At 44.7% G+C, this 14,333-nt stretch overlaps 1 protein-coding gene across 6 annotated transcripts in view; it reads right to left on the bottom strand.

The window, feature by feature from the left end:
* Positions 1–29: 29 nt before the first annotated feature.
* LOC108939291 (RNA-binding motif, single-stranded-interacting protein 2-like) overlaps positions 30–14,333 on the bottom strand; it is a 29,322-nt gene continuing 15,018 nt past the window's right edge. For 5 of the 6 annotated variants that reach the window (XM_018760497.1, XM_018760496.1, XM_018760501.2 and 2 more), the window contains exons 3-14: positions 10,991–11,049; positions 10,115–10,206; positions 5,414–5,571; positions 4,694–4,773; positions 3,914–4,023; positions 3,641–3,687; positions 3,346–3,439; positions 2,867–2,917; positions 2,655–2,765; positions 2,199–2,279; positions 1,864–1,963; positions 30–1,615 (exon numbers count right to left, since the gene is read on the bottom strand). In XM_018760497.1, coding sequence (XP_018616013.1) covers positions 1,871–1,963; positions 2,199–2,279; positions 2,655–2,765; positions 2,867–2,917; positions 3,346–3,439; positions 3,641–3,687; positions 3,914–4,023; positions 4,694–4,773; positions 5,414–5,571; positions 10,115–10,206; positions 10,991–11,049 — 976 coding nt within the window. In that variant the 3' untranslated portion in view covers positions 30–1,615; positions 1,864–1,870. The remainder of the gene's footprint in view (positions 1,616–1,863; positions 1,964–2,198; positions 2,280–2,654; positions 2,766–2,866; positions 2,918–3,345; positions 3,440–3,640; positions 3,688–3,913; positions 4,024–4,693; positions 4,774–5,413; positions 5,572–10,114; positions 10,207–10,990; positions 11,050–14,333) is intronic. The other variant, XM_018760498.1, reaches the window with a different exon arrangement.

Raw genomic sequence — 14,333 nt, 5'->3', positions numbered from 1 at the left:
TGACCTCTTTTTTTTTTTTTTTTTTTTTTTTTTTTTTTAAAACTTAAACTAACAGTTTTGTCATTTGTAGCATAAAAAGCAGGAAAATTATATCAGACTTTTCACACAAATGTGAAATCTAGATGTATCAACACCTACGAGAACGAACCGCTTAAAACCACCTCTGTTCTAGCGCGGTGCTCTGTGACCCGGTCGCAGTGGGTGGCTGGGGAGGGGGGCACTCGTACTGAACGGGCCACCAAAGAGAGGAATCCTCTTCAAAGTGACACTTTTGTCAATTAGAAATAATCGCTCGCCTGTGAGTTGCACACCTCATTCCAGTTTGGGTAGGAGGTAAGAGATCAGCACAGACTCTTCCCTAAACTTACAGTGGAAGAGTTCAGAATGAATCTCTGCATTTGGTTTTTTGGGGAGTCAGGGGTAAAATGAGCTCCATCTGAGACCAAAAAAAGGGCAACATTTCGGACCGAACGCACACTGCACAAAGCAGGGCCCAGGAAGCTGCCACAGCTCTTTCAATCGTGTCCAATGAACATAGCTTACCGATACGGGCAGTTCTGGGTGTGTGTGTGAGCGCGCATGTGGGAACGTGAGAGAGAAAGTCCGAAGAATAGCATGACCTCTCCGCCCCACACAGAGCCCCACAGAGATCCCTGCGGAGGCCTGCAGGGCTCGCCGAAGGTGCCCTTCCTGATGTTGCCATTTAGAACAATATGGATCTTCTTTCAGAATGGAAACCAACTCTTAACACTTAAAGTATTTACATACCTTGTTAAATAGACTTATTTGTTAAATAATACCATCTGTGATATGCCTATTTCTTCTCTTATGATTAAAAAAATAAAATAAATAGCAATTTTTCTGATTGTCTTCTGCTCTTTATAAAAATACTCTTGGTATATGGAAGGGAACCACTTACAAAGAATAGTAAATCATGACATACTGTCCTCATACTCAGGAAACGACGGAGCCACTGCTCTGACTAATCTCACTAAATTCTACTTTCCAGCTGCAATGCCCTTTAAAGTGATTCAACTTTTTAAGCTTTAAGTTAGTTGGGACCAGACACTAAGTAGTAGCTTTAAGCGGTTTGTTTAGTATTTGCTTCTTTAAAAGTACAATAAAAAAGATCAGCGCTACAACATTGCTAAATTAGAAAAGAACACATTGCTCAGTGACTGTCTAGAATCTGTACAAAAATGATTGTATTGAATCAAAAACAACATTTTAAAAACAACCCAAATCCAAAAATAAAAGTTTTTGTATCTTACAAAAAAGAAACCTAATGACACATTGTGTTGTAACTCATTTGTTTCCTTCTGGCTTTCCAGAATGCTCTTAAAAAATAATTTGTTATATTACGTGCACAAAATAATTTTTTAAAATTTTTTCTATTTTTTATTTTTTTCTGATATCAAAATATAGTGATTCTCCTTCACAGACATTCCCTCCAAAGGCTGCCTGGTTCCTGTCGATTAAGTCAGCCTTTCCCGTGAAAATGAAACCGGTCCCTTTTTGTTTTCCTTGTAAGTTCTGCGTGTAGTGTCCGGAGCTGCGACTGACCCCTTCAGAAGCAACACTTCTAGTCTGCGTGGACATGTACCTTCTTGAGGACCTGAAGAGGAACACAGACAGTGTGGCACATGATGGAACCCTGCGATGGGAAAATAAAGTCCAATAATCCTCCTGACATCAACAGCCCCAATGGATTTTTTTTTCTGCAAGGCAATTTTCACATGGACACGGCATGCAAATTGAGTATACCTACCATATTAAAGACGCCTGGTAGTGATCAGAGTCCTTCTAGAGATCCGACAACGAGTGTCTCATACACAAGCGCACACGCGTCACACGAGAACCCACCTGTGCTTCATTTGCTATGCTGATACTGGTAGGCTGTGTGTTCTGAAGGCGTCTCGATCGCAATCTGCTGCTGCCCGCTGCTCTCCTGGGAACACAGCGACTAAGAGTGGCTTGTTGCTGTGGCCATGCAGAAAACAGCTACATCTGCTACTCTATGCTGCAATCGTGCCCAAGATTAGGTCCCACCCTCTGTGCCCATTAGTATTTGCAGGCTTTCACTCATTGCACTGTTAACATGCACTTTGGCCAAAGATGGCTGGACGCTTTCCAACACCAGACGGCATTCTGGGTCGGAGATCAGAAACCAAACGAGCGCAAACAAAAGAACTTCCTACCTCTACAGAGACGCTGGCGGGAGGAACGGGCGTGTACTGAGGGATGTACGTCCCTTGCATAGTCGTGTTGGCAGGCATGTACTGCAATGAAAGACCAGGAACAAAGAACACACTTACTCTGTGCACATTCATTGCTCCTTTCTAAAGCACACTTTGCAAAGGGGGGGGGGGGGGGGGGGGGGAGGAAAAAAAAAAAAAAAAAAGGTTACCTAAACACTTTAAGTGCCCAGAGGCCACTCATACTAACGGCTTTTTCACAAGATCTATAGCTATAGCCGGTGAACGGGTTGCTGCAAGGATAGTGACTGCGCTCCAGGGGTTCGCAGTGACGTGCTTTGTGGTGTGGTGCGGTGCGTGATGCAGGGCGTGTTGTGCTCTACCAGTGTGTCTGTGGGGTGGGGCACCAGGACAACACTGAGGAGAGACCTCTGCTCTCTATTATCTTCAGGGACTGACCGTGCCAGCGCTTCCAAGAGACAGGTGGCTGAGCTGCTGTGTGATGGGCCCCATCATGGAGGTGGGCTGGATGGACATGGCATGCTCCATGGTGGGGGTCAGCACTGCCCCCTGCAGGGAGAGAGGCAAACAGACCAGCAGCCAAAGGTGAGCCAACAATGGCAGAGTCAGATGCAGCTGATTATACAATCCTGCACAGGAGGGACACTCACAGCTGGCTGCATGAGGTAAGACTGGTGGTGCATCCAGGAGGGACTGTGTACCTGCAGGTGGAGGCCAACATGTTACCATCATTTACTGTTTCAGCTGACACCTGTCTCAAAAGTCACAATTTCGGTTTACATAATATGCTACTTACAGTATAATCACAAGTATGGAGCCCCCCCCACCGAGTTCCCAGTAACCTTACAGTAATGGTGCCTTTAGGATTCTAACAAAGCTGACACAGTTCAAGAGGCAGATATAATGTAAGTTACTTGCAGTGATCTGCAAACTCATAGTAGGAATGGAAAGTTCATCACAGTAGTTCCTGTCAGCACTACTTACTCATGGTCATAGAGCTTACAGAAAAACACAAAGCCTTCTGGCCTTAAAGGTAACCAGCCACCCAACACATAATTTATCGCTATCTGCATTAAGCTTATTTTCAAAGGATGCACACTGTCATGTGAGCAGGGTAACGCATACTGACCTGGTATGATGAAACAGGAGAGGGAATGTAGGGTGAGATGGGTGTCTGTGCAATCATCCTGTTGGGAGCAATGCTGTACGGAGGGGAGTAGAACCTACACGCAAATATATATAGAAAAGTTATGGCACACCTGCAACTAGCAAGCAATGCATTTCATTCCATTCACTAGAGCTTATAGTGAATAAACATGCAGCAGCTATGACCAAAACTTGAACAATGGCTCCATTTTTTGACAGATGACAGGGCAGCATGCCTTTTCGTGATCACATATTCAGCCATTCGCTCAATCACTCACCCATTCTGCAAGGCTGTAGTGGGGTCATATGTTAGCGTGATTCCTCCCTAAAACAGCAGAGGAACACGGTCATTCAGCATGACAACATGGGGAAGCTACATGAGAAATGCCATCTTTACACGATGACGTGACAGAGAAACGAAGCTGTTACGGCTAGTCTCGCAACGCTCATGTTTTGTGGTTAACACCAACATCTTTAAGGTACATCCACAGAGCACCAAGTGGGAACATACAAAATATGACCGGTAAACAAAAGCCACACTATTTTCTCACCGTCTCCCCTTCTCTAGTCCAGGCCCGTCCATTTTGCAGGTATTTGCCTTGGTTCTGACGCTTCTTCTGGCCTCCGTCCGCAAATTTGCACAGTAAAGGCTCCGTGGGAACTAGAGTAAATAGTAAGGACAAAAGTAGATATGTTACAATAACTGTCTACGTGTACCGAAACACAGAAACGGCACTGAATAGTAGGCTATTTTGCCAAGTTCCCATGGGCATTACATACACATTTATTAGACAAAGGAAAACACAATAATTAACTGGTGTTTTGCGACGGACTGGCGTCCCGTCCTGGGTGTGTCCCCTCCCCCTCCGGCCTTACGCCCTCTGTTACCGGGTAGGCTCCGGTTCCCCGTGACCCCGTATGGGACAAGCGGTTCAGAAAATGTGTGTGTGTGTGTGTGTGTGTGTGTGTGTATTTTGGTGACAACTTCATTCAAGGTGACTTACAAAGGTACATCTACTATACCAAAATCCCTACAATCATTCATCCGTGTAAAGTAACATACACACAGACATGCAGACGCACAATAAAGACAACTTACAGTCACCGACACCTGAAACGCACATCTTTGGACTGCGAGGAAACCCACACAAACCCAGAGATAACATGCAAACTCTACATAGAATCAAATTCAAAGCTACACCTGAATTCACATCCCAGGTGCTGCGAGGCACCAGTACTACTGACTGTGCCACCGCTTAAATAAAGGGAAGCATAACATCCAAGTTTTTTTTTAAAAAAAAAATTTAAACAAAAATGAATCAATGTCTCACCTGGCACTCCTGGAGGAGTCTTTATGTATTTGCCATTAAAATGTTGAATGATAGCTTCGCATTTTTCTGTTGATTCCATCCTGTAAAGAAGTAAATTTATGGTTAACTGAAAGGTAAAAAAGGGGGCACGGTGGCGTGGCGGGTTTGGCTGGGTCCGCTCTCTGGCGGGTTGGGGGTGCCTTGCGACGGACTGGCGTTCCGTCCTGGGTGTGTCGCCTCCCCCTCCAGCCTTGTGCCCTGTGTTGCCGGGTTAGGCTCCGGTTTGCCGTGATGCTGCTTGGGACAAGCGGTTTCAGGCATTGTGTGTGTGTGAAAGGTAAAGGCAAAGTTCAGGTTTCATTTCAGCCAGAGGAGGGCAGTAATGTGCACATTCACATTAGGTATAATACACTATTTCACAAAATGGATCCAGTCCTTCTTATCTTCCCTTCCGTCTGGAGAAAATTTCATCAGGATGCATGTCTGGCACTAATAAAAAGCTCGTGCTGACACCATCAGCGGCAAATAAATCTTTTGTCTGGTGGTCTGACGCATGCTAATTGCAAGATAATAAACGGTACAGGAAAGATATCGGGGGGGGGGGGGGGGGGGGGGGGGGGGGGGTTAGGAAGCCGTTACACAAATACTCCACAACATGCGTTCTACTTGTACCAGCTCTGAGATGACACCCCAATTAGTCTGCTTTCACAGTGCGTTAGCATATTGCCCGCAGGGTGGTACCTGGCAAAGCCCACTCCGCGGCTGGTGCCATTGGCATCACGGAGGATGCGTGTGGAGATGACCTGGCTGAAGGGCTTCAGCATGGCCTCCAGCTCTTGCTCATCCATGGTCAATGGTAGGTTGGAGATATACAGGTTGGTGGGGTCCTGTTCCTGTTGCTGAGAGAGGATGGGGGCATCAGGTTTTTTTTGTAATGAGCCAAATATCACCTGACAGCAAGATGGGCTCCTTTCAAATAAGACTTTATAGCTCAGAGGACTTGGCGCTAAGCTTCATATCACATGTTCAGTGAAGGCTCACATCTGTGCCCTCATGAGAAGCCCATTTATTTGCACTTATTCACACTGCAGACACTTTTCCTCCCAATACCAGTCATGTCATGAAAAACCTGCCAAAATTAGAAGCACAGTACAAAATGAACCATCTTCGAAATACCTATGTGGCTGTTTGTTGTGTATCTAACATGGTATCCGTAATAGTGTCTCTAGACCAAGCAGCTGGGACACAAAAGGACTGGTGTGTAACAAGAGGTGAGCTCGGTTTGCAGCTGGATAATGAGCAACATCACCTGCAAAGCAGAGACCGCAAAGGAATGTGCCAGAGATGTTGATTGAGATTGTGTGGCTGGACTTCAGTTGAACTCAGTCCCCACAGAGTCCCCTCCTCCCCCTTTAAAATGTTACCACACGGCCACTGAGTGATGGAAAAAAGAAAAAAAAAAAAAAGCTATTTGAGAGTGTCTGTACGGGGGGGGTGGGCACCCGTATGTCAAAAAGACAGGGATGTGGGTATGCTACTCTGATTCACATCTCCTTTGTTGTGGCCTGCCACTGATCTGCCAAGGTCTCCAGGGTCATGCCGCTCGCCTTCAGCAGAGATGCAGGCTGTTTGAGGTGCCTACAAGGAACGCTACGAGACAAAGTCGAGATTCTCCGCCGAACAGTACCACGTTTGGTCTTCGGCAACACAACTGACCACAGCTCTTACACACCAGGCACTTTCTCCTGCGTGTGTGTGACGCTCTCTGGCAGCCACCAGTTCCCTGCTGACGGCAGCACAGCCCACAGCCGGCACAGGAGCGGGGCGCGCAAGGGGCCAGCTTAGGGGATTTTCTCTGCTGCAAAGAGGTGTCGCAATCGCTAGGATGGGAATTTAGTAGTAGCTGTACCCGGAGGAAGGGGAATTGTTAAGACTCAGTGAGACTTGGTCCCACATGTGAAGCTTTGCAGAGCAGTTGCACACTGTGTGCCATGGTGTGAAGACTCAATCTGAGGATGAGCAAAGCACATAATCGTCCAAACTGATTACAGTCTTTAGCAGCTGAGTCCAAGCAACTTTATGCACATGCAAGACCAACCATTTTTGTTAAGCTACTTCTGCATTTTGTAGGATGAAACACTCCTACAGGATGAAGAATCACCTATTAGCTTCTCTCCACCCAACTGATGAATATTATTACCTTTTGTTGGAATATGTGGCACATAGCAAACACAGAAGTACACGCTATGGCTCAGCATTACTCATTTCCTCAGCTACTCCGGGACATGACCTTGACTCGGTCTTGCTGGAGTATAGTCAGGTTTAAGAACAGTTCAGCCAGTGTCCTGCCATCTGTCTGAGAGGCACTCAGGACAGCCTGCGCAAGTCGGCTGTGGTTTCATGTGTGTTGACTCTGGATGCCGGGAGCTTAGCGTCATCACCACGAGGCCACAATCGACAGGGGATGCATCTCAGAACCAAGGAATGTGGCCCACAGGAAACCCTCTGCTCCCAATCATCTCTGCCTCTTTGGCACAACAGCTCTCCCCACTGTGAGCCTGTAAGCTGAACACAGCTGCAGGAACCATCTCTGCAACATGTTCATCATTACTATTATTACCTGAATCTAGAGAGACTTGCAAATTTACCCATATAAACTGGCAGCCCACTTTTGCTAACTGGAACATGATACATAACGTATGTTTGTAACTTAAGTCATTTTACTACTCTCAGTCAATAAAAGGTTAATACAGATGTCACTCTACTGGTTAGGCTCTCAAAAAAATCATTGCTAGAGTTGCAATAAAGATACTTTGCAGTGAAACTGAAAATTCCTTCTCAAAAAAAGTTCTATTCATTTGCTGGCTGATTCATCAATATTTCTCGTCATGTTACTAATCGCAAACACCCAGGAACACCATACACAAGCTGTAAACACTATGGAAGCACACTGAATGAAAGCGGTCACACACTCAGACCAAGTTTGCTCAACTGCAAATTGAAATTGGGGCGACATGGTGGCACAGAAAATAACGCTGTCTCACAGCACCTGGGTGGTGTGAGAGGACATGGGTTCGATCCCCACTCCGTCTGTGTGGAGTTTGCATGTTCTCACTGTGTCTGTGTGGGTTTCCTTTGGGTGCTCTGGTTTCCTCCCACAGTCCAAAGACATGCTGTTGAGGTTCACCCCTAGCGTGAGAGTGACAGAGAAAGTATGTTCACTAATGTATGGATGAGTGACCCATTGTAAGTACTGTATCTAGCAGTGTAAGTCACCGCGGTGAATAAGGTGTGTGGGCTGGTAACACTACATAGAGTTCACTGGAAGATGCTTTGGAGAAAAGTGTCTGCTAAATAAAGAAATGTAAATGAAATTTTAGAAAATACATGAAGAAAACGCAGTTAAACTGGAAAACATTTTTAATCATAACTACACTTTTCATAATAGGAGGAGCCAAGTATGGATATTTTCTCAGCAGATCATCTTCAGTCTGAACAGCTATGCCAAGTTTAGCTATGCCAGTCCTTCCTGAGACATGATCCAACAAGCTTTTTTAAAAAAAAAAAAAAAAAAAAAAAACCCCCAACAGTATGTGATGTTGACCCATACTGGCCTGAGGTGAATTCACACACTTTGTGTGCTGAACATGTAACCTTGTCACACCTATCTGCTCACATGCTGGTTAATGTCAATCTCTGGCCCTGCTGGAACACACAACCAGGGAGATAAAGCTGTGTATCACAGCACACCAAAGTGCACTGTGGGTAGAGATACTAGTTGAATGCTTGTAGGTGACCCTACAAACAAGGAGATCAACCTTCACTGACTATAAAGATGTAGAAAACAAGAATTGCTATGGATACCAGGACTAAAGAAACAAAAGCAGCAATATTTTTCTGCATACTCTAAAGTCAATTCCCAGAACAAAATACCTGAACTAGCCTAAAATCCAGCTGGTTCTCCCACATGGAAAAAAACAATACTACTAATGTGTAACAATTCTTTCAAAATAACCGTTGGAGGAATGCTGCTATACCACTTGTCTATGCCAGAGACAAATTCAGCGTACGATAGCATCAGTCTGGCACATGAAAAAAGCCCAGACCTTAGATTCACCCTGCTACTAACTGTGTTCCTCACACTGGATTGAACGGCACATTAAAACACTGTGTACCCTTCATGCACTGAGTGACACATGCCTAATTGCAGTGGCCAGTAGTGAGGGTGATAATCCAAGCTCAGTTCTGCACTGATCTCTCTTGCGGAACAGCAATCACGTGACTACTGGTTGAGATACAATACTGAACACCCTCACAGACAAATAGCCAGGAGCTTCTCAAATTTTATTACTTAAATTTGACCTGAACTTAAAAAAAAAGACACTACTATTACTACTACTACTATTATCCATTATTTTGATGATGCCTTTACTTATAATTATTTACCTGTTATACAGTAGAGTAATTTTCATGTCAGGTCAAGTACCTTTATCACAGATTCTAAGGTAGGAAGGATCATTTGAACCCAAGCCCTCCTACATCAAGGCAATGGCATCAGTGCTATAGTTATTTACTTACTCAGTGATGTAGCTGATGCTGTTCTCCAAAGCAACTTCCATTGTCTGGTTTACATGCTGTGCTTCTTACAATTACTTAGCCAGCTTTACACAGCTCGCCAATTTTTTTCTGTATCAATTCAGGGTTAGTACAATGCTCAATAGTACTACAGTGGGAGTAGGAATACAAACCTGAGTTCTTTAATTGTAAGACAGCTCTAAAACTATGCCACCTGCAGCCCTATATCCAATCCAATACCTTGTACAATATTTCCTTCTATTGTTATGCTGCCTGTGTGCACTACTATTTATTCTCTATGCAAAAACATGTCCACTAAAAGGTCCTATTACTAAACTGCTACTTACATTGTCCATGACTCACCAAGATCCATCAGAAATACCCCCTTTCTTCACTAGCAGGACACTCGCAATCTTTTACAACCCGGGGCGGATTGTTTCTCAAGAGTATCTGCACATGCTGAGGGTAGTTGCCATAACTACAAACAAAACCAAAACAGAGTGGAGGGAAAGGGTTGCTTAGCCCCCTCACGCTGCACCCCAGAGGGAGAGCAAATATGCAACTGCGAATCCAGCGGCAGAATAGCGTACATCTTCTCTCTGCAAAGCACGGAAGAGGCACCAAGCAGGGATCAGGGAGAAGTCAAACGCAGATACAACAGATCTGTTCACGAGCAGCCGGGCCTTCGGAGACCAGTCCAAGTGCTGCTCATTTCATGCGGTCCCTCCACCAAGTCAAAGAAAAGCCACAGCACAGATGAACTTTAACAAAGTTACACTCACTGACTGAGAATAGACAATGGAGTGTAGGCCAGATTGCAGAGCGGCAGTGGATGGTCCTCAGTGGGAGAAATGGCGTTTCCCTTACCTTGGCCATCTGGGCCTGAACACCGCTGGCTTTTAGTGCCGTCACTGCTTTCTGAGCTGCAGCCGGGCTGTCGAAGTCCACAAAGCCATAGCCTACAACAACAAAACAGGGCATCAGACCTCCATTTGGCACTGCCAGGGGAAACTGTCACGTGAATGTGTACTGTGCAGGGCCTGTCCGTGACACACTTCTGCTGTTACCTGCTGGCACAATCACGCTTTCAAGGTGCAGACTTTGATTGGTGCACATATTCATTCAGAGGGATGAGCTCAGAGAATGAAACACAAGAAAGCTGTGCCAGACACCAGATGTGAAGTTATGTCACGCTCAGAGTGATTATGTCACACCACACCCGGTGGGCAGAAGACGTCATTTGCACAGTGAAGCACTCGTATGCAGCATCAACCGTTTAGTCAGGAGCTCAGGCTGCTTCACATATTCCATTTCTTTACAAAATTTCAGCAGAGACAGCGCCTTTGTTTATATATTACTACAAATTACCATGGTAAGTACACATTATATTTAGTTTTTCTGCCAAAAGCAACTTTTTGAAGCTTTTTGTTGCATTACTGACATTGTCATTATTTAGATAGGACTGTATACTAAGCTATTTTCAATTATTTTCCCATTTATGCAGCTGGGTACTGGAGCAATTAAGGATAAGTATTTTTGATCAAGTGTGCTGCAAGAGAGGAATTTGAATCCATGTCTTTTGACTGCAAGGCAATGGTTCTAACCACAATACTACCTCATCTGACAAACGATCAACTGCTACCCTTTTTTTAAGAGGAAAAAAAAAAAAAAAAAAAAAAAAAAAAAACTCCACTATGCCCGCTAGTTTAAGTGATGTTACTGAAGTACACCGTTAAATCTTACCTTTACACTTGTTGGTGGTCTTGTCCAGGATGGCCTTAGTGGAAACAATCTTGCCATATCTTGAAAAAGGGAAACAAACATTAGCTATTTATTTGCTCTCAAAGTGAATCATACACAGTAATATGAGATCCACAAGTACACAGTAGGAATGTGTTAATACCTCTTTAAATGGTAACCCCTCCATCCAAAGAGAGATAACAGAAGAGGCTAAAAAATAAGTGTATCCTTATATACACGTACCAGCAAATCACATTTCAGTTCAAACCCAGAGTTTCTGACTATAGCTAATGTGGCTGGCAGCTAAGAGGAGTTGCTGGAAAGAGGAGCCTAATCATAGTAAACACGTACAACTTAAAACTGCCGATGACCCCAACCAGGCCTGGCTGATCTCAGTTTGTGGGTCCACTTCCATTGCTGTTACATATCTGACTTATTAACATCACAGTATTCCGGAAAAATTAAACAATAAGGAACGTGACCCTTTTTTATTTGTATTGAATGGCCTTGTTTGTCCAGGTTCCCTTTTCCACAGCACACTAAAGATGTAGCCTGGCCCACCACTAGGGGCTGCAGGAGGCCCCGGTCCAGCAGTTGTGCGACTATGGGTGGGGAAACGTGTCATCGCACTGAATGGGGATACGTGGTACTGCACTACAAATTTCACCCTGTGGGGGGAAAAAAAAAGTACCATACATGATCCACTGCAAGGTGAAACCACATCCTTCTCCCAGCAAGCCCTGGGCAGCGACTGCTACCTCAGCCTCAGGTACCACCCGGCCACTGCATCCCGCTACTTGGTTCCCCGAAGAATCAGACCACTAAATGGCAGATGCTTTAGAAACAGCAGCATGTCCACATACTACATAAAACTTTTTTCTTTTCCATTCCAAATAACTTGTTTGCAGACAAAGGAAAATTCTTTCAATTGTCATTCTTCTGCTGAGTGCCAATAGAAACATTTGGTATTGAGAGGTAATAAAAGCAGTTTGCCCCCTTAAGAAACAGAGTGCTAATTTAGTTTGGATGGCCTTCTTAGCCAAATAAAATGTGGGGTACAGTTAGAATTCAACAGTTCTATTTACTCTCAGAGCAGTTAAGGAGAACTCCGATGCTTACAGACTCAAAGCTAACATATAGGAAGTCACACACTGAAACCGCTTGTCTCAAGCAGGGTTGCGGCGAACCAGAACCTAACCCGGGAACACAGGGCGCAAGGCCAGAGCGGGGGGGCTCGAACCCCAGACCCACCAGAGAGTGGGACCCGGCCAAAACTGCTGCACACCCCCCACCCCCAACATAGGAAATAATAAATGCAATTCAAAAGGGGCAGTTTTTTTTAAAATTTGATCTCAAAACCAAGGTTTACATTTTTCAGCAAGAGCCACAAGAATGTCTTTGTGAAGGGATATAGTTACCTGGTATAAAGGACATGCTAAACTATAATAAAGGTCCCTAACAGGAAGCAATTTGTGACTGGCCACTATCAAGGCAACATATGGTGGGATACGCATGTACAGGCACAGTGTGCACAGCTTTGTTGGAGGACCATACAGTCCCACCTTGACGCTCCAGGGTACAGTGTCAGGGCTATCTGCCCACGGTATGTTGGGACAGCAAGACAGCTGATCTCCCTCAGTCAGTCACTTAACTGCTCTCACACTGTGAACCAGAGAAAAATGGAGCCTTTGTTCAATAGGGACATCAAAGCCTGGCAAAGGCAGCCACTTGCACCATCTCTCTGGCCATTGGTGAGCATCATTAACAGTGTTTCCAACCACAAAGGCTCAGTCTGCCTTGGAGGAAAGACTCTCTCAACACGGCTCAAATTCACATTTTAACAAGACACCTCATGGATGGTATTACACTCCAAACAGCACAATATTATTCAGTTATTTTGACTGAAAGTCATTTTCCTAATCAGTCAAGACTAAAGATTACGATTTTTGACCATGACTAAATTATGAACATGTAATGGACACTGAACCAAGACATTTGAAGCTCTCTAATAAAATGAAGGACTGGATAATTGTACTATTAGCCTGCATATAAACCTGTATTCAAATTCCATTTCTAACAATTTCTCAAACATCAACACTTACGGAAACTCACAAATTTATTCATTTAGCTTACACCTTTGTCAGCAACATTTGTAGACTAAGCTACTTACCCATTAATACAGATGAACAATTTTTACTATATCTATCCAAGTTAAGTACCTTGAACCAAGGTACTGCAGTAAGAGTGCGACTGAAACCCAGGTTATTCGATTGCAAGGCGACAACTGACTACTTCAAGACCGTGACCAAAAATAGTGTCAAAGCAATAGGTGCACATCCTGGGTTTAATGCAGTGCTCTAGAGTTGGAAGCAATTATTGAGTTACTCGAGTTGGAAAAAATATACCGACTCTGACTAAATGTACTGTATGCCAGCATATAAGTCGACCCCTGAAAATTAAATGTGTACTATGGGTTCTGGCCTATATGTACCAGGTAAGTCAACCCCCAAAATAATGTGCAACTTTTGGGCAATGCTGTGGAGTTGGAAGCAATTATTGGCTTACTAGAGTTGGAGTCGAAGGTTGTGTGTACAGACTCCACAGCCCTGGTTTAATGCTTCCAAAAAGCCACACTGCCTCTATTGTGATCTTTTCCTCACGTAGCTAGAAAGGCTGCCCTTGTGTGACACATGTGGAGAAGCACATTAAAGTAGCATTCTGCACCTGCTCCACTGGAACTGGCCCAGTGATCTTCTAAGGTGGTCTTTCCAGTGGGCCTGTCCACAGAGCCTGGGGCTCCACTGCAATGCTGCCCTGACTGCACCTGGCACAGCAGACCAATTATGTTCTTGAGAGGGGGAGCAGCTGACTGATTCGCTATAACACGTCTCGCTATCCTCTTTCCTATTAATCGCAGGATTCCACTGCAACTTCCTCTCAATCCACGTCTCATTATTTCCCCATCAAAATTCATCCATCCTACAGTATAGCACATTACTATTCACAGCACCCCATATTAAAGCTGCAGTTTTCCCCTCCACAGATACAGATTGTGTATGGCTCCTCACTAACCCCCAACACTGCTATTAGTAATGGTATCAATACCAGTTTGCTGGGCCTTTGGTGCACAAAGACCTCTAACAGCAAGCATGCCACAGTCTCAACCTTATACTCCCTGTCATCTCGCAGCTGCACTCCTGTTTGTCTTTCCCTTTCCCCAAGGCCTTGCCATTTCCTGTTGGCCAGGGCGGTCTCTTCCAGGCAGCTGTAAAACGCAGTCCCCTGCCCCCACCCTTTCTCCTTATTTCCCATTTCCTTCTTCACTCTCTCTCACTCTCTCTCTATA

This window comes from Scleropages formosus, chromosome 19 (genome assembly GCF_900964775.1).
Source record: "Scleropages formosus chromosome 19, fSclFor1.1, whole genome shotgun sequence".
Lineage (NCBI taxonomy): Eukaryota > Metazoa > Chordata > Actinopteri > Osteoglossiformes > Osteoglossidae > Scleropages > Scleropages formosus.
The sequence above is the reverse complement of the archived record's forward strand: the minus strand, read 5'-3'. Positions and strand labels throughout refer to the sequence as shown.